Raw genomic sequence first — 22103 nt, 5'->3', positions numbered from 1 at the left:
CTGAGCACAGTAGTCTAGATGGGGTCTTATCAAGGCTCGATAGAGAGGAACAATAACCTGCTTGTCTCTGCTTGTCAACGTATTCTTCAGCAACCAAGTGATTTGATGAGCTGTTTTGGTCACTTTTGCAATGTGTCCCCTAAATTTCAATTCCTTATCTACCAACACTCCTAAATCTCGTGCCTCATCAATTTCCTGGAGCAGGGTTCCACCAATGCAGTAAACTGCCGCCAATCTTTTCACCCTAAAATGCATAACCTTACATTTTGCCACATTAAACTGACATCCATTCTCCTTAGCCCAGACCTCCAATCTATCCAAATCATCCTGCAAAATTTTGACGTCATCTGCATTCACTATTGCCCTACCCAACTTCGCATCATCCGCAAACAAATGAACTGTTCCTCTCAGATCATTTCCTATATCATTTATGAACAAATTAAACAGCAGTGGTCCAAGAACAGATCCTTGTGGCACACCACTAGTCACAGGCCGTCTTGTGGACTCTACTCCCGAGTAAACCACTCTGATATCTCTCCGTCAACCACCCTCCTATCCATCTCACCAACCCTATGTCCATTCCCATATGCTGCAATTTACTGATTAGAATTCCATGTGGAATCCTGTCAAAGGCCTTGGCAAGGTCCAGTAGAATCACCGTAAACCCATTACCCTTATCCAGTTCAGCCGTCACTGTGTTATAATACGTGAGCAAGTTACTGAGGCATGACCTACCCTTCAGTCATCTCCATGGCATATGGTTCATATTTTACATTCCTAAAATGAGAATAAGAGTTGTTTTGTTTGATAAATGACTATATTATTTAAAGTATTTTAAATAGTATAGTTATCTATCAATGATTAGGGATTACCAGATTTGCTTGCAAGTCTTACAAAGAAAAACAGAAAATCTGAATTCACAAGTTTCTATTTCTCAGAAAGAGTGTATCTTAAAAGATAAATTACCGTATATTATTGCGTATAATGCGAACTAGAAATTTTGCTTGAAAACTCTTTTCAAGCAAAATTTCTTCGCTAGCCCTAAAATGCCATGTCCACATATAATGCGATCTGTTAATCTTGTTCCATAACATTATAAATAATACAATACGAATTAATGAAAGAAATATTTATTTTAAAACAAAATGTAAATACAATACGAATTAACGAGAGAAATATTTATTTTAAAACAAAATGTCAAAATCCTTTAAATTCTTCTTCATCTTTAGAGTCATCAAACATTTCATTTATAAATTCATCTGTAGGGATTCGTCATCAGTGTAGCAGTTGTCGTCATCGTCTTCATGCTCTTCATTTTGTTGTGCATAATCCTCGTTTTCGTATATGACATGATCTTCAGATCCATCCATTGAATTACTTATTCCACATTTAAGAAATGAGCATTGAATCATTTCAGATGGTATCGAATCCCATGCTTCTTTAACCCAGCTGGTGACAAGGGTGATCTCAGGCTTCTGAAAATTCCCGCCCTTTGTCATCTTCAGCAAACCTGATGACATCCATTCTCTCCATTTTTCACGTTTAAGTGATCTCTAAACGGCTTATTCAAGCTGACATCAAGTGGCTGCAAAATGGAAGTTAGACCACCCGGTATGCTAGGTCTGCACGTAGCTCACGTGCTTTCTCTTTGCTTGCCTCCATTAAATGCGCCCGGAACATATCCCAGACTAGCATGCTTTGTTGACATAACAAGCTACCTGGACGTATGTTCCATACTTGATCCAGCCACAATTGTATACACCGTCTTCATCCATCCAACCTATCTGATTGGCATAAACAATTACACCTGGTGGAAATTTCATGTGCTTCAGAATTTTCTTCCTTTGAAATATCACTGTCAGCTTTAATTTGGTTCCATCTGCCATGCATACTAGAACAACGGTAAAATGAGTTTTTTCATGTCTTGTTGTTTTTATGAGGACACCCTTTTCACCAACTGAGTTTACTGTTAGATTCCCAGGCATATCAAAGTACATGGGCGTCTCATCCATATTGCCAATTTGGGAAAGTTCATATCCCTGACAGTTCCGTAATTTTATGATAAATTTATAGGACTGCACTTTTTCTTCGAGCTGCTTTGGTAACGTCTGCGCAATTTTTGTTCAGTGTCGTAATGTTAATGCTTTGCGTTCCATAAATCTGTTGCACCACCCAGGTGAAGCAAGAAAAGATGAAATACCTGGTATGTCCTTGAATTTACCATTCTTGAGTTGTAGAGCTCAAAAACGAATTGCATTTCTTGTTACTATAATACCATCTTGTTGTTGCATCAAAATCCATTCATTTAGCTCTTCTTCGAGTTCTGGAAAGGATGCTACATCTCCACAACGGGCACATTTCGTTTTAGGGATTTTTTCAAGACTGTCTTTTTGCTTACGCCAAAGTCTAATATTACTCTCTGCTACACCAAATTCTCTCATAGCAACACTGTTATTATGTTCTTCTGCAAACTGCACGACACGCAATTTAAATTCTGCTTCAAAAGATGAACGTTTACGTTTCTGTTGGCTCATTTTCAGGATAGCTTTGTTTAATGAATAATATTTAAAATGAACTGTGGTTAAACTGATATACCTAGCTGTGATCTATCTCACTGTGCTCTATCATTAGCACTACTTACATTACTGGCTTTATGCACAGATACGATTGCGCTCGGTTGCCGAATGCGAGTGGGTCAAGTAGATTTGGTTGCACAGGCATTAAGTAGTATATGTTGTGCATGCAAGTCTAATAAGATGTTATATTTTTTAGGATCTGTATATAAAGCGAACCCCTTACTTTAAGTAGTATTTTTTACTATAAGTTTTTCGCATTATACGCGATAATATACGGTAAGTATATCCTTAATTTAACGGACTAATTGGGGGGGGGGGAGGATCGTATCCGTAAAACAATGGAACCAGAGCATTGAAAAGTTACCTAGCAAAACAAACTCAACATCAGCAGAACAGAAGATAGGAACCATCAATACAACAAGCACCAATGGAAAAGAAGTTGAACTAGCAGAAGAACTAGATGTACTAAGTGGACATGATTAATGGTATTGAGAAAAGCAAAAAACAGGTGATATCATACTAAATAATAAATACAGGATATTATATCCCTACAATAATAATAATAAAAGCAATGGTATTTAATACCAAATATGAAAGTTTGGTGTTGAATGGCTATTTCGAGTAGAATTATGTCAGCTTCAAAATTGAGAAACAGGTATGAAAAACCATTTGTATTTATGCCTATGGACCCACAGAAGGTTCTCCAAAGGAAGGAGAGAATTTTTTAATTCGTCAAAGGCAGCTAATGACAAAATAAAACCCTAAAGAGCTGGTCTTTGTTGAAGATCTAAATAGCAGAATAAGAAATGAATCTCATGCATACAGAAATATTGGGTGAAAATTTGGATTAAGAAGGAAAGGATAAAGCTCATACTAAAGAAGACATAGACTAGTAATTACTAACATGTTGTAACAGAAAGATATGCATAAATTTATAGAGAGAAAAATATAAGAAATGAGAAAGTCTCATTGACTGTTATTGTTGATAGTGATATTTTCATACACATTGAAACTGGAATTGATCATCACTTAGTTTTAAATAGAATGAATTACTGAATGTCAACGAAAAGAAGAATATGTAAAAAAGTTTTTAAAAGAATTAAATACTTTTCAAGCAGCTTTTCAAGATGAACAGTAAACTCAACTGTGTAAATATTATTCAAGAAAAAAAAAATAGAGTTTTTTAAAACAAGAACCAAACTTTTTAGTCATGGCAAACTCAGAAAAAAAATGCTGCTTAATTCAACTATGGAGGCATGTGGTGAAGTTTCATGCAAAGGCATAAAAATCTAAATATCTATTCATGGTGGGCCCAAGGTCTTCAAAAAGTCATGGAAATGAAGAAAGCATACTGAAAGTTCCTAGCAAGTTACATGGCAGATGTCTTAGGAAAATACAGAGAAAAATGCAACAGAAACTAAGCTGTGAATAAAAGTAGCTAAACAAATGTGATGGGAAGAGTTTGGTAAGAATAAAGAAGATAAATATCAGGAAAATAGTAAAACTTTCTGAAGGTTAATAAAAATGCATTGAAATGGAATAAGTAAACTGAATCAGAGATAATAAAGGTGAAATAAAAACTGAACAGATATTAAGGAATAATTACTTTAAAAGATTGTTAAATGAAACATACAGTGACATGACATTGGTAGAAAATATTCAAGAGGAATGCAATCAGGAATATATATCAATACTTTACATTAGAGAGAGTCATTCGAAAGCCAAAAATATGAAAATAGTTAGAGTGAATGATATTATTATTATACCCTCCGACAGACTCATCTGGGAGGTTCACTCAACTGACATGTTTATCATATAGAATCTTAAAATCCTTAACACTCCTTGCATTAACAACACATCTTGGTAATGCATTCCATTCACTGACAATTTTCCATGTAAAAAATCTACTCCTCACACCCTTCTTAATCACACTTTTACATAACTTCCAGGAATGACCTCTGGTCCTTCCAGTCTCACCTTCTACTATTTTTATAATCCCCTCTATAAAAATATGGATTTTATCAGATTAATCTGATAAAATCCTCTCACTAATTTAAATGCCTATCATATCACTTCTCTTCCTCCTATCCACCCAACTCTGCCATCTACATTTCTTCAACCTCTCTCAATAGGCAGCATTCCAAACTCCTGATATTGTCTTAGTCACTCATCTCTGGAGCCTCCAATGTTCCCACATCACATTGAAAACAGGTGACCAGATCTGAGCACAATAGTCCAAATGTGATCTGACTAGTGCCTTATACAGTGGCACAACCACTTCCTTATCCATGCATGTGAGAGTACTTCATATCGCAGCAGCACTAAGATGTGCAACCTTTGCAACACTAGCAATATGCCCTCTAAACTTTAGTCTACTGTCAACCATCACTCCCAAATCTCTAATCTCATCCACTTCCTGTAGTACGGCACAATCAATATAGTACACGGCCTTATATTCCTGCAATCCAAAATGCAACACCTTGCACCTATTGATATTAAAACTACAACCCCACTCTTTTGTCCAAGTAAAAAGTGTATTCAAATCTTCTTAAAGGGAATTAACATCAGCAGTGCTACTTATAATTCTTCCTAACTTTGCATCACCAGCAAATAACTGAAAATCCCCAGCCAGCCCACATAATATATCGTTTACAAACAAGTTAAACAGCAGGGGCCCAAGAACAGAACTCTGGGGCATGCCACTGGTTACCCCCTTTTTTTTTTTTTTTTTTTTTTTTGAGAAACTGCTCTATCATACACAACCTGCTGGTATTGTTCAGAGAGTCAATCTCTGATCCATCTAACGAATATACTATCTATTTCCATCCTCTGCAGCTTGCAGACTAACCTCATGTGGTAATCTATCAAGCACTTTTGCAAAGTCTAAGAATATCACTGTATATGATTTTCCCTTATCTAACACAACTATAACCTTATCATAAATGCAAGTAAATTACTAAAACAGGACCTACCCTTTACAAATCCATGCTGACCATCATAAAGAATGCTATGTCCATCAGCCCAATTCTGTATTCTATTCCTTACCAGTCTCTCCAACACCTTGACCACAACCACAGTTATACAGACTAGCCTATAGTTGGAGACTTCTGTCTTAGAACCATGCTTGTGGAGTGGTACTTTTGCCTTCTTTCCACTCCTTAGGAACCCTACCCACTGCAAGACTTTCGTTAAATAACCAGGTGATGGGCATAACCAACTGTGGTGCACATTCCTTAAGAATACATGGTGATATGTCATCCATTCCCACAGCCTCATTCTGTTTCTTTCACCTCTGTTTCTTTCACTTTCAATTCTCCTAATACTTGCCTCTCTTCTTATATTGCACCAGATCATTTATATCAGTATGATATATGCTGATAAAATGCTCATTCAATAATTCCACTATATCCTTTGCAGCAGTTAGTCTACTGCCATGACTATCCACCAATGTTAATCTGCCATAATTATTCTTCCTCTTGCTTGCCAGGTAGCAGAAAAATTCCGTTCAGTCAACCTTGGCCTGAACAACCAAATATTTGCTCAGAAATGTGCAAACATGGAGGTATAAAAGTTTTGCAGTGGATATGGTGCATAATTCAGAAGACAAATTTCGGATGATTGGAGTAGAGTTCATATTTCCCATCTGCAAAAAAGGGAATAAAACAATGTGAGAACTACAGAGGAATTTCTGTACCAAGTTTTCCAGTTAAGATTTGCATAACTATACTTGAGAAGAAATCAAGAAAGATCATCATCAAATTCCTGATATATACCCTCAAGGGGGTGTACATGATATGATAGTACTACATGAAAAATTTACATCATTACTAACTTCCTATCTACAATTTTCCTCCAAATCAGTCTGTTACCTGTCAAGACTCCAATATTATCAGGTCTTATATTTCTGTCTTCTAAGGCACTTTTTACTGTATCAATCCACCTATATCTTGGTTTTCCACTTGGTCTTTTTCCCACCAAGCTGGCAGAGAACACTTGTTTTGCTAATCTTTCCTCACCCATTCTGTTTAAGTAACCATACCACCAGAGATTAGCTCTGCTAATGCATTCCTGGATGCTGATAATGTCAAGTTCTTTCCTAATATCTTCATTTTTAATATGATATTGCCATTGAAGCCATCTTTCAGGAACTAATATTTCTCAGGACTCTCATATCTGCAGTCTCGAGTCTTTAGTCAAGTGTTTTACTTCTGACCCACCCCTCAGATCCAGTTAAAGTTAAGTTAAAATTGGTTTGAACATTGTCTTGTATACAGCTAATTTAGTGTTTTGGCTAATTTCTCTCTTATTCCATAAAAATTTATTCAGTTGACTACCATATCAGCTTTGTTGATTCTGTTGTCTATTTCCATATTTAATTTACCATCTTCACTAAAAATAGTGCCTAAGTAGCTGAAATGTTTTATTCGTTCTATAAGTTCTCCATTCATAATCAGTTAATATTTTCAATGTTCCTGACTATTTTCATTGTCTTTGTCTTTTTAATGCTGACCTTCATACCATATCTATTACAACATTTATTCAACTTAGTCAGGGAATCTTGCAGACTTGTAGCAGATTTATTGATAAGTATAACATCATCCGCATAAAGCAAAGAGCTGTGATTAACACCTCCAATTTTGATATCAGGTTTAATACCACTTTCCTTGATAACGTGATCCATATATATATAATGAATAAGAGAGGGGATAATGCACATCCTTGTCTGACACCAAATTTAACATTAAACCACCTTCCTGTACTTCCTTCAATTCTAACTGCTGACTTACAACTCAAATAAAGACTAAGTATTGCTTGATATAATGCCCCATTAACACCATATAACTGTAGAGTTTTTAATAGTTTTGAATATCAAGAAAGACTGAGAGAGAAAAACTTGGAGAAGAACAAGCTGAGTTCAAGCCAAACAGAAGTTGACAAGATTTTTATTTTAAGATAAATCATCTGGAAAATTTTGAGAAAAGTGCAAAGCTAATAATAGTATCAAATGCCTGCTGGATTTCTGATCAGGACATGGATTAGTTATTACTAACACCAAGTTCCAATATAAAAATATGCACAAATTCACATTGAGAGAAGATGCAAGAAATAAGAAAGTCTCATTGACTATAGTTGATAGCAATGTTTTCCCACTGACTCAGGACACAAGAATATACAGAGGATTTTGAAATAGAAAGTGATTATATTACACAGTTTTGAGCAGAATAAAATTGAATTTCAAAAAAAAGTATGAAGAAAGTTTCAAAACGAATTAAAGTATAGCAGCTTTCGAAAGTGAATTAATTGTAGACTCAAATACACGATCATCACTGAAGAAAAAATAAAAGAGTTTGAAAACAAGAACCAAACCTTGGAGATTCAATGGCAAATCCTGAAGAAAACTTTGATTGATTCAGCCAGAGAGGAATGTAGTGAGGTAATCTGCCAGGATAGAAAAATCAGACTCCATGGTGGACTGAGGAAGCAGCAATCAAGGAAAAGAAAAAAGCATATTGAAAGTTCTTGTCAAGTAAGTCAGCTTTTGCTCTTAGAGAATACAGAGAAAAATGTGAGAAAGCGAAGCACTGTGTAAAACTAGCTAAACAAAAGTCATGGGAAGAATTTGGTAAGAACATAGAAAATAAATATTAGGAAAGTAGTAAAATATTCTGGATGTTATTGCAAAATCTTAGAAATAGAAGAAAGAATACTGTAAAAGGAATCAGAGATAATAAAGGTGGCATGAAAACTGAAGATAAAGATATTATAGATGTCTGGAGTAAATACTTTGAAAGATTGCTAAATGAAACAAGCAGTGTTTTCCCACTGATGGTAAAAACTCCCATCAGGAATGCAGTCGGGAATACATATCTATACTTGAAAAAGTCATCAAAAACCTGAAATGTTCTTTCCTTTTTTATTCAACCTGAAGTGATTATAAAAAAAAGGGAGAATATACTAAAAATACAGTATTTACATATGTATACATATATACATTTTTTGAAAATTATGGAGACAACTACCATGTTTGAATAAAAACTTTAGTTTAATATAACTAAAATCTACATTCGACATTTTGACCTTTATGTCAAGGTCATCTTCTGGAGCATACAACTATACACAGAAAACAAGCTACACTACAATCAAACTGGTTTGTTAAAGTTACTGACCAACCACTACAACAATTGTTGGCCTGACCTCTGGTGAAAAAAAAAAAAAAAAAAAAATTATACATCAACACTACAGTCTTGATTCTGCCATGCTAAGACCGACAGTCTGGCTTCGATACGTTGACGACGTGTTTGCGATCTCACCATACATGCGGCAAATGCTAAACACGTTCCTTAGCCGCCTGAACAAACAACACGAATGCATACAATTTACCATCGAAATCCAAAATTAAAACTCACTCCTGTTCCAAGACAGACTTGTCACACATCTTGATTCAGGCAGTCTATCCTTCACGGTCTACCGAAAACTGACACACACGGGCCAATACATACATGCTAATTCATGCCACTACCCATCACAAAAATATGGCGTCATTAACACCCTTAAAAACAGAGCTACAACAATTTGCTCTAACCAGCAAGCCCTGAAACAAGAACTGAAAATCATCAGCAACACATTCATAAATAATGGCTATAACAAAAATACTATTAATAAAATACTCCATAAAACAACAACAAAAACGAATCTAGATTACAGTAAAACCATAGCCATCCCATACATTAAAGGGTTATCAGAAAAAATCAACAGAATCCTACAACATTATAAACTCAATGCCACCTTTAAGCCACCCAATAAACTTAAAACCATATTCAGCTCCTCTAAGGATCTTCTCCTCCCATTGGCACATCCTGGAGTCTATTGCATCCGCTACACCTGTAATTTACCGTACATTGGTGAAACAGGATGGACAATCCCTATACGCAAGAAAGAATACATTAGACACATTAAATATAACCATTATGGTGAAGCAGGCCTCTCAGATCACACGCTCAACACCTTAGACCAAATCAACTGGAAAAGCACCCGCTCTTTATACCATACAAAAACCTGGTATGAAAGGAAATTTAAGGAAGCCTGCGAAATCCCAATAAAAAACCCAAATATCAACAACAAAGATGGCATGAAAATTCCAAGGATCTGGATGGCACACATTTAGCCTACCTAATATATAAGATCCAGCATAAGTCAGGACTCTAGCCAATCTTCAGTTAGTATTAGAAACCATTCCATACCAACTGGCTGGAATGTACATTTATAATCATGATGTTAATATATGTATATAGATAGATACATAGACTTGTTGTTGTGCCCAATGTATTTCTACAACCAACAGATAACACTCGAGCGTTATGTATAATTTTTTTTTTTTTCACCTGAGGTCAGGCCAACAATTGTTGTAGTGGTTGGTCAGTAACTTTAACAAACCAGTTTGATTGTAGTGTAGCTTGTTTTATGTGCATAGTTGTATGCTCCAGAAGATGACCTTAACATAAAGGTTGAAACGTCGAATGTAGATATTAGTTATATTAAACTAAAGTTTTTATTCAAGCATGGTAGTTGTCTCCATAATTTTCAAAAATGTATTCGGATCACCGTGTAAGCTTAAAAGAAAGTATACATATATACATTAACTAAATGCACATTACAGTTGCAGTATTGTGCCCATTAGCAACCATGCATCCCAACTTGCATTGTAAAGCACAGAAGCACCAACCTATATATGCTACTCACATAAAGTTTACAAGTTCTAACAGTATTTAATGTATTTTTGCGATTCCTTTAAGCCAAAATTGTCACAACTTAATTAAGTGAATAACAACAGACATGTATCATGGCATATTTATTTATATACTAGACTTATATCTTGGCCATGGAAAACAATGGCTATCAACACTGATGAAAAATTTCATCCGTTAATTACAAAACTGTTAATTTGAGGATATTGTACATAAACTGTAAATCTGAATATTATTAAAACTTACCAAGAGAAGCATAGCAACAAGCTATCTGATCTTGTACTTCTGCTAACTGTCGATTGTGGCGATACATAACTTTTTCTCTCATTTTATGACATCTTCGAAGTCTTTCTAGGGCATCTAAAGATATGTGATATTGAAATTTTTAAGACCAATGATAAAATTTTAAAATCTGTAAAAAGTCAAATATAGTTTCAAAAAGCAACAAAAAACCTAAATCACCAATCTCTGGATAAGCATAATGCAAAATCTCTGGGGAAAAACATAATGATAAATATATTTATATATGAATACAGAATTATTGTTATATATGTATATGTAAACTCATTTTGAAGAGAAAGGGAAGGGACATTGCACACATAACTGAATACATGGCAGATCAATTTTAAGACTTTAAGAAAACCAAATGTTTATTTTACTCCTGTATTTTCCAAACTTTACAGTGAAAGTAAAGTAATGGTGAAATAAAAATTTGTCAAAATTTACGGGCGCAGCAATATATACATTATTTGCACATCACATGCAACATTTATTCATGAATATTCTTTAAAGTAAACATATATTTTATATCACAGAATTTCTGAAAATTAATGTTTTATAAATTTTAATCATTTACATCCAGATGGGTAATATAAAAAAATTTAGCCCAATAAAATAAGGACATTAGGCATGCTATTTTAAATGTAATTTTACTGAAAATTATTATCCAAGTCATGAAACACTGTGTGCAAATTTCAAAGTTCAAGTCAAATGATAAATATCAAATGTGACATGCCATACAGTTATTATTCAAAATCACATCATGTATTAATTGTTCTGTTAATCTTCTTTGTATATCTTATCAGAAGTCTTAATATGCATGATATATTGGGGGGAGGGGGGCTGGAAAGTTCTGATAAACACCTAAAACAAAAATTAATTATGTCTTCTTATATATCCTAAAAGAAAAGATATTTTCTGAAAAAAAATTTCAAAGTGAATTGTAGACTCAAATATACAAACATCATTGAAGAATAAAATGAAAGAGTTTGAAAATAAGAACCAAACTTGGAGATTCTATGGCAAACTCTGAAGAAAACATCGACTGATTCAGCCAGAAGGCATGTGGTGAGGATAGAAAAATCAGAACTTCGTGATTTTTCTATCCTAGTTAAAGAAGTTAAAGAAGCAGTCAAAAAAAAAAAAAGAAGCATATTGAAAATTTTAGAGTTGAGACGTGACACCGAAAAAAATTATAGAAAAGGACAATGGCCTACTATTTTACCATAATGAAGGCGAAAATGGACTTAATGGAGTTGGGATCTTAATTAAGAGCAAATGGAAAAAAGCATATTGTAGAATTTAGAAGTTATATAAGCAGAACTGCGTCCTTAAAGTTAGAATTAGGAAAAAACTAAATCACTAACAATAATACAGATTTAAGCTCCCACCACAAGTAATGATCAGAAAAAAATAGAGATGTTCTATGAACCTGCACTAGCAACAACAGCCAACAACTCCCAGGTCATTATAATAGAAGACTTTAATGCCCAGGTAAGCACTAAACAACAAAAGGCAGAAGATTTAGTTCTTGGAAAACCACGGCAGCCAGAAAAGGAATGACAGAGGAAGGCACTCTTACAATTCGCCTTTAACCACCACCTGAAAATTGGAAATTCCTTCTTTAGGAAAAGAGAAAAAAGAAGATGGACATGGATCACTGAATGGAAAAAAAGAAATGAAATAGACTATATTTTGTAAGTTCTTAACAATTTCAACTTTAATTCAGATCATAGATTAATAAGAGGAACCTTCCTGTTCCAGAAAATCAAAAATAGGAATAGAGAAAGTTGTTGGAAGTTCTTCCACTTGGTTATACTATAAATTAAAGATACCAAGAAATTATATTCTTGATTGAATCCTTTATTCAAATGTAAGCAAACAAGTTTGTGCCTGAACTATTTTCAGGACTGCGGCAACTCGTATAAAGAAGCTAAGACATCACTTGCCTTAGTATCCCGTAATGCAAAGCACATCTCCTTGTGAACATGTATAATGCTAAGCATTATGGGAGGGGTCACTACCCAGACCGGTTTCGACCTTTATAGAGGTCTCATCAGTGGAAGCCAGACCCAGAAGTGATACTAAGGTTGAAGAAATGCAGAAGTCATATTTTCATATACAAGTAGCCAAAAGGTGTCACAACTTATTAAAATGCATATAATGCATAGCATTATATATGTCCACAAGGAGATGTGCTTTGCATTATGGGATACTAAGGCAAGTGATGTGAAGTCTTAGCTTCTTTATACGAGTTGCCACAGTCCTGAAAATAGTTCAGGAGCAAACTTGTTTGTTTACACTTGAATAAAGGATTAAACCAAGTATATAATTTCTTGGTATCTTTAATTTACAAAAACAGGAATAATTGGTTCAAAAACAGGATTTCAAGATCTGCAAAGAAACCAGAAGAAATTTAGAGACAACTAAGACAAATATTAACAACTCAAAAATCAACTAGGTTAAACAATACTCAATAGCTTTGTGATAAAATAGAAGTAATGAAGCAAGCATACCAACCACTAAATAGCAAGAAAAGAAATAATGAGTCAAAAATAACTGACAGCACCAAAAGTGTAATAAAACAAAGAGAACTACTAAAGAGAAAGAGGTCCTAATCAATACAAAACAAAAGAGTTTGTTGAGCTAAGCAAATTAGTCAAAAGAGAAATTAGAAAAGATCTAAGGAATTTCAAAATAAAATCAAAGAAACCCTAGAACAAGGCATATCTTTAAATCAGCAAAAAATGGTTTAAAAAATGGCAAATCCTGGATCCCTTCCTTAGTAGATGAATTTGGTCATAAAACAAATAACAGATCCAAAATTCTCAAAACAGCAACAAAATCTACCAAGAATTATATTCAAGTAATCAAGCAAATAGTCTAACAGACAACCAAACAAATAAAACATGTGATGATCCTATCTAGGAAACCACCAAAGAAGAAATACAACAGGCAGTCAAACAAATGAAAAATGGCAAAGCACAGGGTAGTGATCAAATTCCAAATTTCAGAATTCTTCTAAATAGAACTCGTGGAGCTATTATCAGAGCTTCTCAAACTATACAACAGCATCCTACATGCAGAAACAGTACCAAGGCAGTGGTTAAATTCAGAAATAATACTTTCATAAGGCAGCTGATAGATCAAATAAGTAACTATGGACCGATAAGTCTCATCTCACATGGTTATAAAACATTCATTAGGATTATCCAAAATAGAATTACAAGCCAACTAGATCAGAACCAACCATATGAACAAGTAGGATTTAGAAAAGGTTTTTCAACTATTGATCATCTACATACTATCAACCAAATTATTGAAAAATATCATGAATATGATAAGCCTCTATACATAGTCATAGCATTCATAGACTTCCAGAAAGCACTGAACTCAATAGAACACAAGCCGCTTTTCCTGGGACTCCAAAATCAAGGCATAAAGAATAAATATATCAGAATATTAAAAAATATATTTATAATAATTGCACAGCAGAAATCAAGCTTGAGAGAACAGGACTATCTTTCAAACTAGGAAGAGGAGTCAAAAAGGGAGGCCGATAGCACTCATGCTATTCACTTCATTTTTGGAAATGTTATTTAGAGAACTGAACTGAGATAATTATGGTTTAAACATCTTAGACAAAAATTTAAGCAATCTTAGATTTGCTGATGACATAGCACTTTTCTCTGAAAACAGCAATTAGAGATCTAAGTAATAAAAGTAAACCATATGGATTAAACCTGAACTACAGAAAATCTAAACCAATGACTAACCCACAGAAATTGCAATAACTATCGAAAACAGAATAATATGTTACAAAGAAGATTTTAAATATTTGGGCCAGATAATATCATTTAAAAACAGGATGGAAAAAGAAACAGATGCCAGAATCATCAATACTTGGAGGAGCTATTGGAGTTTAAAAGAGTGGATGAAGGGAGATCTACCAATCAGCTTAAAATGCAAACTTCATAATATGATCATACTACCCATTGTAACCTATGGATCACAAACATGGTCACTAACAACTAAACAAGCAACCAAGCTAAGAACATGCCAAAGAGCAATGGAAAGAAGTATGTTAAACATCAAAGTGATAGTAAAAAATAAGAGTCCTAGAAATAATACAGAAAACAAAAGTCACTGACATCATAAAACCAGTAAAATCCCTAAAATGGAAATGGGCTGGCACTTGATGAGAAAACAAGATGACACATGGGATAAACTCACCACTTACACTTGTAGAATCCCAGCAGTGGGATTCTACATGCTAACAACAACAACCACCACATATTGAAAGCTCCTGGCAAGTAAATCAGCTTGTGTTCTTAGAGAATACAGAGAAAAATGTAAGAAAACAAAGCACTGTGTAAAATTAGCTAAATAGAAGTCATGGGAAGAGTGGTGAGAACATCGAAAATAAGTATTAGAAAGGTTGCAAAATATTCTGGAGGCTATTGAAAAAACTTACAAGGAATCAGAGATGATAAAGGTGACATGAAAACTGAAGATAAAGATATTCTAGATGCCTAGAGTAATTACTTGGAAAGATTACTAAATGAAACAAGCAGTGTTAGAATGGCAGTAGAAAACTCCCAAACAGAAATGCAGTCAGGAATACATATCCATACCTGAAGTAGAAAAAGTCATCAAAAACCTGAAATGTGGAAAGGCAGCTGCAGTAGATGAATTCGATCAGAAATGCTCAAATATGGAGGTATAAAAATTTTATTACGGCTGCATTGCATAATTCAGAAGGCCTAGTCAGAGGGTTGAATTCCAGATGATTGGAGCAGAGCTCTCACAGTACCCATCTATAAAAAGGGAAATAAAACTAAACGTGAGAATTACAGAGGACAACAACCAAGTCACCTTCAATGCTTCCAAAACACAGTTTTGCCTGTGTTTGAACAAAAAGGAACTTGTCCACTTTTGATAATATTCAACTTAACCATCAAGACAAGATCTCACTTCTTATATTGACTTTTACTTTTTTGGCATAATCACATCACTTCTATAGCATCTTCAGCATCCAGAAAACTTTTCTGGATGCTGAAGACAACAAATACAGAAGAAATACAAATGGGCCTGCAGTTGATACCTCCATTCTGCGGCCACCCCTTATGCAATGGTACTATCTTATCATCCTTCCACTCTCCAGGAACTTGCCACATTGCAAGACTCATTAAACAGCCAAGTTAATGGCATAGTCAGTTCCATTCTCTTAAAACACATGGTGAAATTCCATCTGGTCAGCCTGCCTTATTGACATTTAGTGTACTCAGTATTTGGAATACATCCTCTTCATTCACTTATAACAATTCACCATTCGTTATCCTTCTAGGAATAAAGACTGTAGTACCAGGATAGAAAAATCTAATGAAGTTATTATTAAATAGTTCAGCTGTGTTATCTGCATTTTTTTTTATCTGATTCCCATCTCCAATCAGCAACATAATCCATCCACTACCATTTTTCCTCCTACTCATCAAACAGCAAAAAAAGTTCCAGTCTCCTCTCATATTCTAATTTTTCACTCCTCACAATACTAGTCACTTTCTCTTTTCCCTTTCCTAGTCTGAGCCTTATGTTCCTCATGCAACTGCTCTCCACCTCTCTCTATATGCCTCTCATAAGCTCTTTTTTCTTTTGCAATTCTCCTTTTATTCCATGTCATCCATTTGATTCCAAAATGCTTTATCTTCTTCACTTGAGATATACAATCTGTCATTATTGTCAACAACTTTTTCTTAAGCATCTCTCATGTACTAATGACACTCTTCCTTCAAATTCTTTCATCCATTGTACCTGCAAGCTGGTTTCTAAGTCTATGATAGTGACCTGCCTTATAACTACATATAACTTCCTTCTGCTTTGATACCTTCACATGTCTATTCATCCTCTAAGTCAGGAATGCATGGTCCCTCTAACCAACTGGGAACAAGTATGTCATCTCAGTCATAATCAGACTCTCTGATGCTATGACCAAATCCAAAACTCTTGATCCTCGTGTTCCCTCCTCCACATGCTTCCCATGACAGTTGTCCCTCAAGAAATCCAAAAATTCAGTTCCCTTATTACTGCATGCTGTCTGCTCTTCCCCGTTTATATCACTATAGTTCCCCATAATGATCGCTCACTTTGCGCTTACCAAACTAATTTGCCTAAACATTTCCTGCTCTCATAAGCTCTTTTTCTTTTGCAATTCTCCTTTTATTCCATGTCATCACCATCTATTCCCTGGTCTGTAGCAACATCACATCACACTAAACTATCTTTTTCTATAAACATCCATCTCATACCATATACTCTCAAAAACCATTAGTGTTATTTCCACTGAGATAATCTACCCTGAGAGCACACAATTCATCTCTTATCATGAATAACACTCCACCACCACCATGTTTACCTTCCGTATCCTGCTGAAATATGCTATACCCTTTGATTTCTATCCCTGTTAGAACATCCTTTTCAGTTAACCAAGTTTCAATGATATCAACAACCTTTGGAGGAAAGGCGGGACTGAATCGATTAATGCCACAAACTCATTCCCTTTATTCCTAATGCTCTTAGCATTTGTATACAGAAAAAAAGAGTGTATTGTTAGTATTCTTATAGTCATTATTACTCTCCTCGTACTCTACCTGCAACACACCTGTGCAATTCTAGTTTCCTTGTCCTGACACACCCACTTGCCTAGCAAATAACAGTCTCAACAAATGCCTGTGCCCTTCGGCATTCAAACATAATCCATCTCTTGCATAAAGTTCTCTTCTATTCTCAAACATACTCCATGCATCTACATATTCTAGATCTCTTTTTCTGCACATTCTCTCTATTATCTCATTTGTCATCATTGCTCTTCTCCAATCTGCATTATCATACCAGGAAAATACACTCACTATATTTCCTCGGACCCATTTCTGCTGCACTATTTCTAACATCAATCTCAAATCTTGTGTTACACGATTCATGCTACCTCTCAGGTCATTCACCTCAACCATTACTATTATCTCCTCCTCAATGCCACTGCACACTTTCTGTTGTTCCACCTGGTAAGCACTCCTCTGTCACTCCACTCTGTACACCCTGAATCATCGAATCTCCATAGATGACACCCCAAACATGTTCATTCACCCTTCTCTCACTGGCATTTCTAACTATTATGGTTTCCAATCTCTCTCTCTTCTTAGTAGAAAACCATAAAATATCCTAAAAACCTATTTCAAAATAATAGGAATGGGAAATTTTTTTCCTATGAATTTTTGATGATCTAGTCTCTAACTTCAAGAAAGAAAATACTTTTAGTTTTCAGAGTTTATTTCCAAGAAATCTAATAAAAACCTAGCTAATCCAAAAATATTTGAATTAGTAGGGCTTACTTTGTTTTTAGAATCACTTGAGGAATATAGAATTATGAAGCTCTATGTAAAATCTGCATATCCAAACATATATGCAAACCTGGTGAATATCAGACTTTACTCAAGATCAAAATATGAGAAATAACATATTAGAAAATTTTTGAATTTTTTTTCCAAAATGATAAAAAAGAGAAAGCATCTGATTATTTTGTGAAAGGAAGAATGATTGTTGTTTTCTATGCAATGTTTGATTTATTTTTGATGACTGTACTGAAGAGCAATAAGAATGAAAACAGTAATATTCAGCATATAAAATAAATGCAAATGCAACTATTTCTAGGGAAAATACTGATTGTGCCCCCCCCCCTTTTTTTGTAGATAATGTGCAGTGGAATAAACCTTAAAACAGACATATCACTAAATACTTACATATACTTTGCTTGGAACAGAAACCAGTCCATTTATGTCATGCATAATATCTTAAAAAGCAAATGTTATGTTAGGTACTAACTCAAAATATGAAAATGAGATATTTTCTATGCCATGAAGACAATTCATGAATATTGATTTCACACAAAAGTTCTACCTAAAATGGTTAAAATCAGCATGTCATATACATACCGTTAAATGTGTAAAAATGTGCCCACCTGACTAAAGGAGAAAAGACATGTTACAAGGTCAAGCGAGCTATTGCTAGATGTGTGATGTGCAAAACAAACCAGTGTGCATTTACTAGCACTTACGCACATTTCCATACACATGCTCATAAAGCATATATATATATACCACTTCTTATGCCATGGCATAAGACACTACATGGAAAGGATGTCAACAGTGCATGCAAAGTAGTTAAGGATTGTTTGAAGGATGCAGTATCAGACTGCATGTCTAGAGTCAGTAGGATAAGCTAAGTAGGGATTGCGATGATTGGCAATACAATACAAGAGCTGCAATAAAAAAAGAAAATACTGTGGAGGAAAGAAAAAGGTATTCAGTAAGTACATGATCAATACAAAGCCCAGGCAAGAAAGGCAAATCAGAATAGGGAAAATTATGATTTCCTTTGACTTCTTTGCTAAAGAGTTATTTTTGCTATGTAGCAAGCAAGAGGAAGAATAACTTTAATCAGTGTCGAGTGTAGCAAAGTGACAGAAGCAGAAGTAGTAGTAGTTGAATTACTAAGTGGCTGCTTTGCAGGTGTACACCATCCAGGTGAAGACTTTGAATCTGCAATGTGACAGACCGCAGTTCTTCTGGCAACATTGTTTAATCTAAGTCTCGACTCTGGCAAGGTTCCAAGGGAGTGGAAAGAGTAAGATAGTTCCATTACATAAAGTGGCTCCAAGATAGAAGTAGCAAATTACAGACCATTTAGTATCTCAGGAGTACTGGCCAAAGCACTGGGAAAATTGGTTAAAGGTAGAATTCAGGAATGGGTGGATAAAAATAAGATACTCTATAGTGGGCAGCAAGGTAAAAAGTAGTTTGTCTTAGTAATTTACTCACATTTTATAATAAGGGGAAATAGTTATACCATGATACTAGATTTTGCAAAAGCATTTGGCAATATTGCATGGAAAACTATTGCTTAGAGACAAAAGTTGGTGGCATTGATGGGGATGGTGATGACAGACAGAGAGTGAGGATGACTAGTGGAGTACCTTAAAGATTTGTACTAGAACCACTACTATTCAATTTGTATATTACTGATATAGGGAATGATTTAAGAGGAGAATATTCAGTTGTTTGCTGATGATGCAAAACTGAGGAGGGAAATAATTGATTAAGTGATTTGAGACATCCTGCAGGATGATTTAAATAAATGGGGGGAGGGGCGAAGATGCAGCCTTCAGGTTGGCCCCTCTGAAACTAATGCCATTACCTGGTTACTCAGCATGAATAGGGATACAAGAAGTTTGCATGCCAGCTCAATGGTCATCCAGAGCAACAAGGGTCATGTGGACTGCTTAGGAAGAGGGCAGTCCATGATAAGTAAGCTACAGTCTCCAAACATACAAACTCTAACCTCTATCAAGATGAAACAGACTACAGAATACATACCTTCTCTTGACCACCAGGGTTTTCAGATTTTCAAGCTTAATATAGAGGGAATGTCGAGAGCTAAAGGTGAGATACTGAGGAAAATGGCTGCTGATAAATCCACAGAACATTCTGGCATTGTAGGAAACACATCTCCAAAACAGCAACATATAGACTCGGGATTTCTGGATATGATTTAGCAATGCTATTAGGTCATATCCAGAAATCCCCCCCTCCCCCCCATGTAAGTCATCTCTCGACTTACATCGGGGTTCAGACTCATGCAGTTCTGCATGAGTCTGATCATTTCCTTCAGTGGCAGAAATGGCTTGTGACAAAAAAGTTCTCCTCAAAAATAAAAAATAAAAAGCCTCAAACACTGAAAGAACCCCAAACACTACTTCATTGATCTATCGACTGGATCAATGAAGTAGTGTTTGGAGGGAGAAACATGCCCTTGATCTTTGGGTGATCATCAATGTAAAGTGGATGACATGGAGCATTATCTAGAATTAATAAAATTTTAGATTCAACATTTTCTTTCACACAATAGCTTTCCATTTCACTCACATAACAGATGATTAAGGCATCCTCAAACAATTTTTGAGTCATCTATGACTTCTTGCTCCGATAAAGAACTGGAAGAGTATGCTTTCTAATATTTTTGAAGGCTCCTGAATTCTCACTGTGCCATATCACAAATGGTTTCAGTTTATATTCAGCCACATTACCCCCTAACAGAACCGTAATATGGTCTTTAAGAGCTTTGAAACCAGGCACAGATTTTAGCTTTTGGTGGATGCATGTCCACTCAGACATTTTTTTTCCAAAACAAGGAGGTCTCATCCATATTAAATATTTGCTGTTGCCAATAATCCCCCCCCCCAATAATAATTTTATCCAATTTCTCCACAAACTCCTAAGCAGGTTTCTCATCGGCACTTGCAAATTCGCCATACATTTTCATATTATGCAGCGAAAAACTCTGCTTGAAACTGATGAATCAACCAGAAGAAGTGTTGAATTCATAGTCATATTCGGGCCCTGCTTTCTCCTTTAACATGTTGAAGAGACTTAGTGCTAAGGGATATGCGTTTAATGGAAGCAGATCCTTTCACAGCCTCAATGATTTTATCCTTATTTTTCAAAATGGCCTGTAGAATGAGACCATCCGAAGTTATGTGCGATCACACTGACAGGTTTACCAGCTTCATGTTGCTCTTTATAACTTGCAACTTCATTTAAAGGTCAATTGCTCACTTCTTTTTGTGATTCTTCACAAGGTTTTTGATTGGGCATGTAGGGAACCATGTTGCACAAAATATCACGAATTATTTAACAATAAACACACAAAATCAACAGAGGAACTGTTAAAGACACATGCCAATTGCCAACTGAACTTGCTGCTGAATGCGCTGTTATCACTGCACATGATTCATTGTTGCTAAATAGAAACCTTTTTACTTTATGCTCGCTTGCGTCTTGCTTGAAAGTATAGTCTAAAATGTTATTTATTCCCTTATGGGATCACGGACATATCTTTGAAAGGACATAAGTCGAGAATGACTGTATTTGCACACCTTTGCCTAAAAAATCTATCATAGTTCTTCCAAGTAATGAACTATACATTAGCATAAAATTTGAAAACATAACAATCCACAATGTGTACAAGCTCCCTTCTAAAACCTGGCCAACACATTTCTCCTTGATCCCATCTCATCCTAGCATCATAGTTGCTGACTTCAACTCGCACAATACTACGTTGGGATAACTTCAAAATGATGACAAGGGAAAGAAGATAGCTACATGGATAGAGAGAGCCAGACTCCATCTTGTGTTTCATGCAAAACAGCCAGGTACTTCCAATTCCTACCACTATAACAGTTTTAAAGCAGTTTACGAAAAGCCAGCACTGCCCCATTATACTTGAAATAGGAGTCATCCTCTCTACTTTCAAAAGCACTCCTCTACCTAGATGGAATCTGAACAAGGCAGACTGGGAAAAATGTAGAAATATAATAGAGGAAGAAATCACATGTATATCCCATACACCTGAAAACCACGACTTTTACCAAACTACTAATTTCAACTGCTAAAAA

At 35.2% G+C, this 22103-nt stretch overlaps 1 protein-coding gene across 1 annotated transcript in view; it reads right to left on the bottom strand.

Moving 5' to 3' along the window:
* Nucleotides 1-22103, bottom strand: part of LOC150092815 (protein-lysine N-methyltransferase SMYD4-like) — a 365428-nt gene that overhangs the window by 42972 nt on the left and 300353 nt on the right. Inside the window, exon 17 of the mRNA XM_090414288.1 lies at nucleotides 10568-10681. Within this exon, the coding sequence (XP_090270414.1) occupies nucleotides 10568-10681 (114 nt within the window). The remainder of the gene's footprint in view (nucleotides 1-10567; nucleotides 10682-22103) is intronic.

The sequence above is a fragment of the Typopeltis vanoorti genome, chromosome 25 (genome assembly GCF_054136105.1).
Source record: "Typopeltis vanoorti isolate ZY-2024b chromosome 25, IOZ_Tvanoo_1.0, whole genome shotgun sequence".
NCBI classification, from domain to species: Eukaryota; Metazoa; Arthropoda; class Arachnida; order Uropygi; family Thelyphonidae; genus Typopeltis; species Typopeltis vanoorti.
Note: the sequence above shows the minus strand (reverse complement) of the source record. Positions and strands in the feature narration are given on the sequence as shown.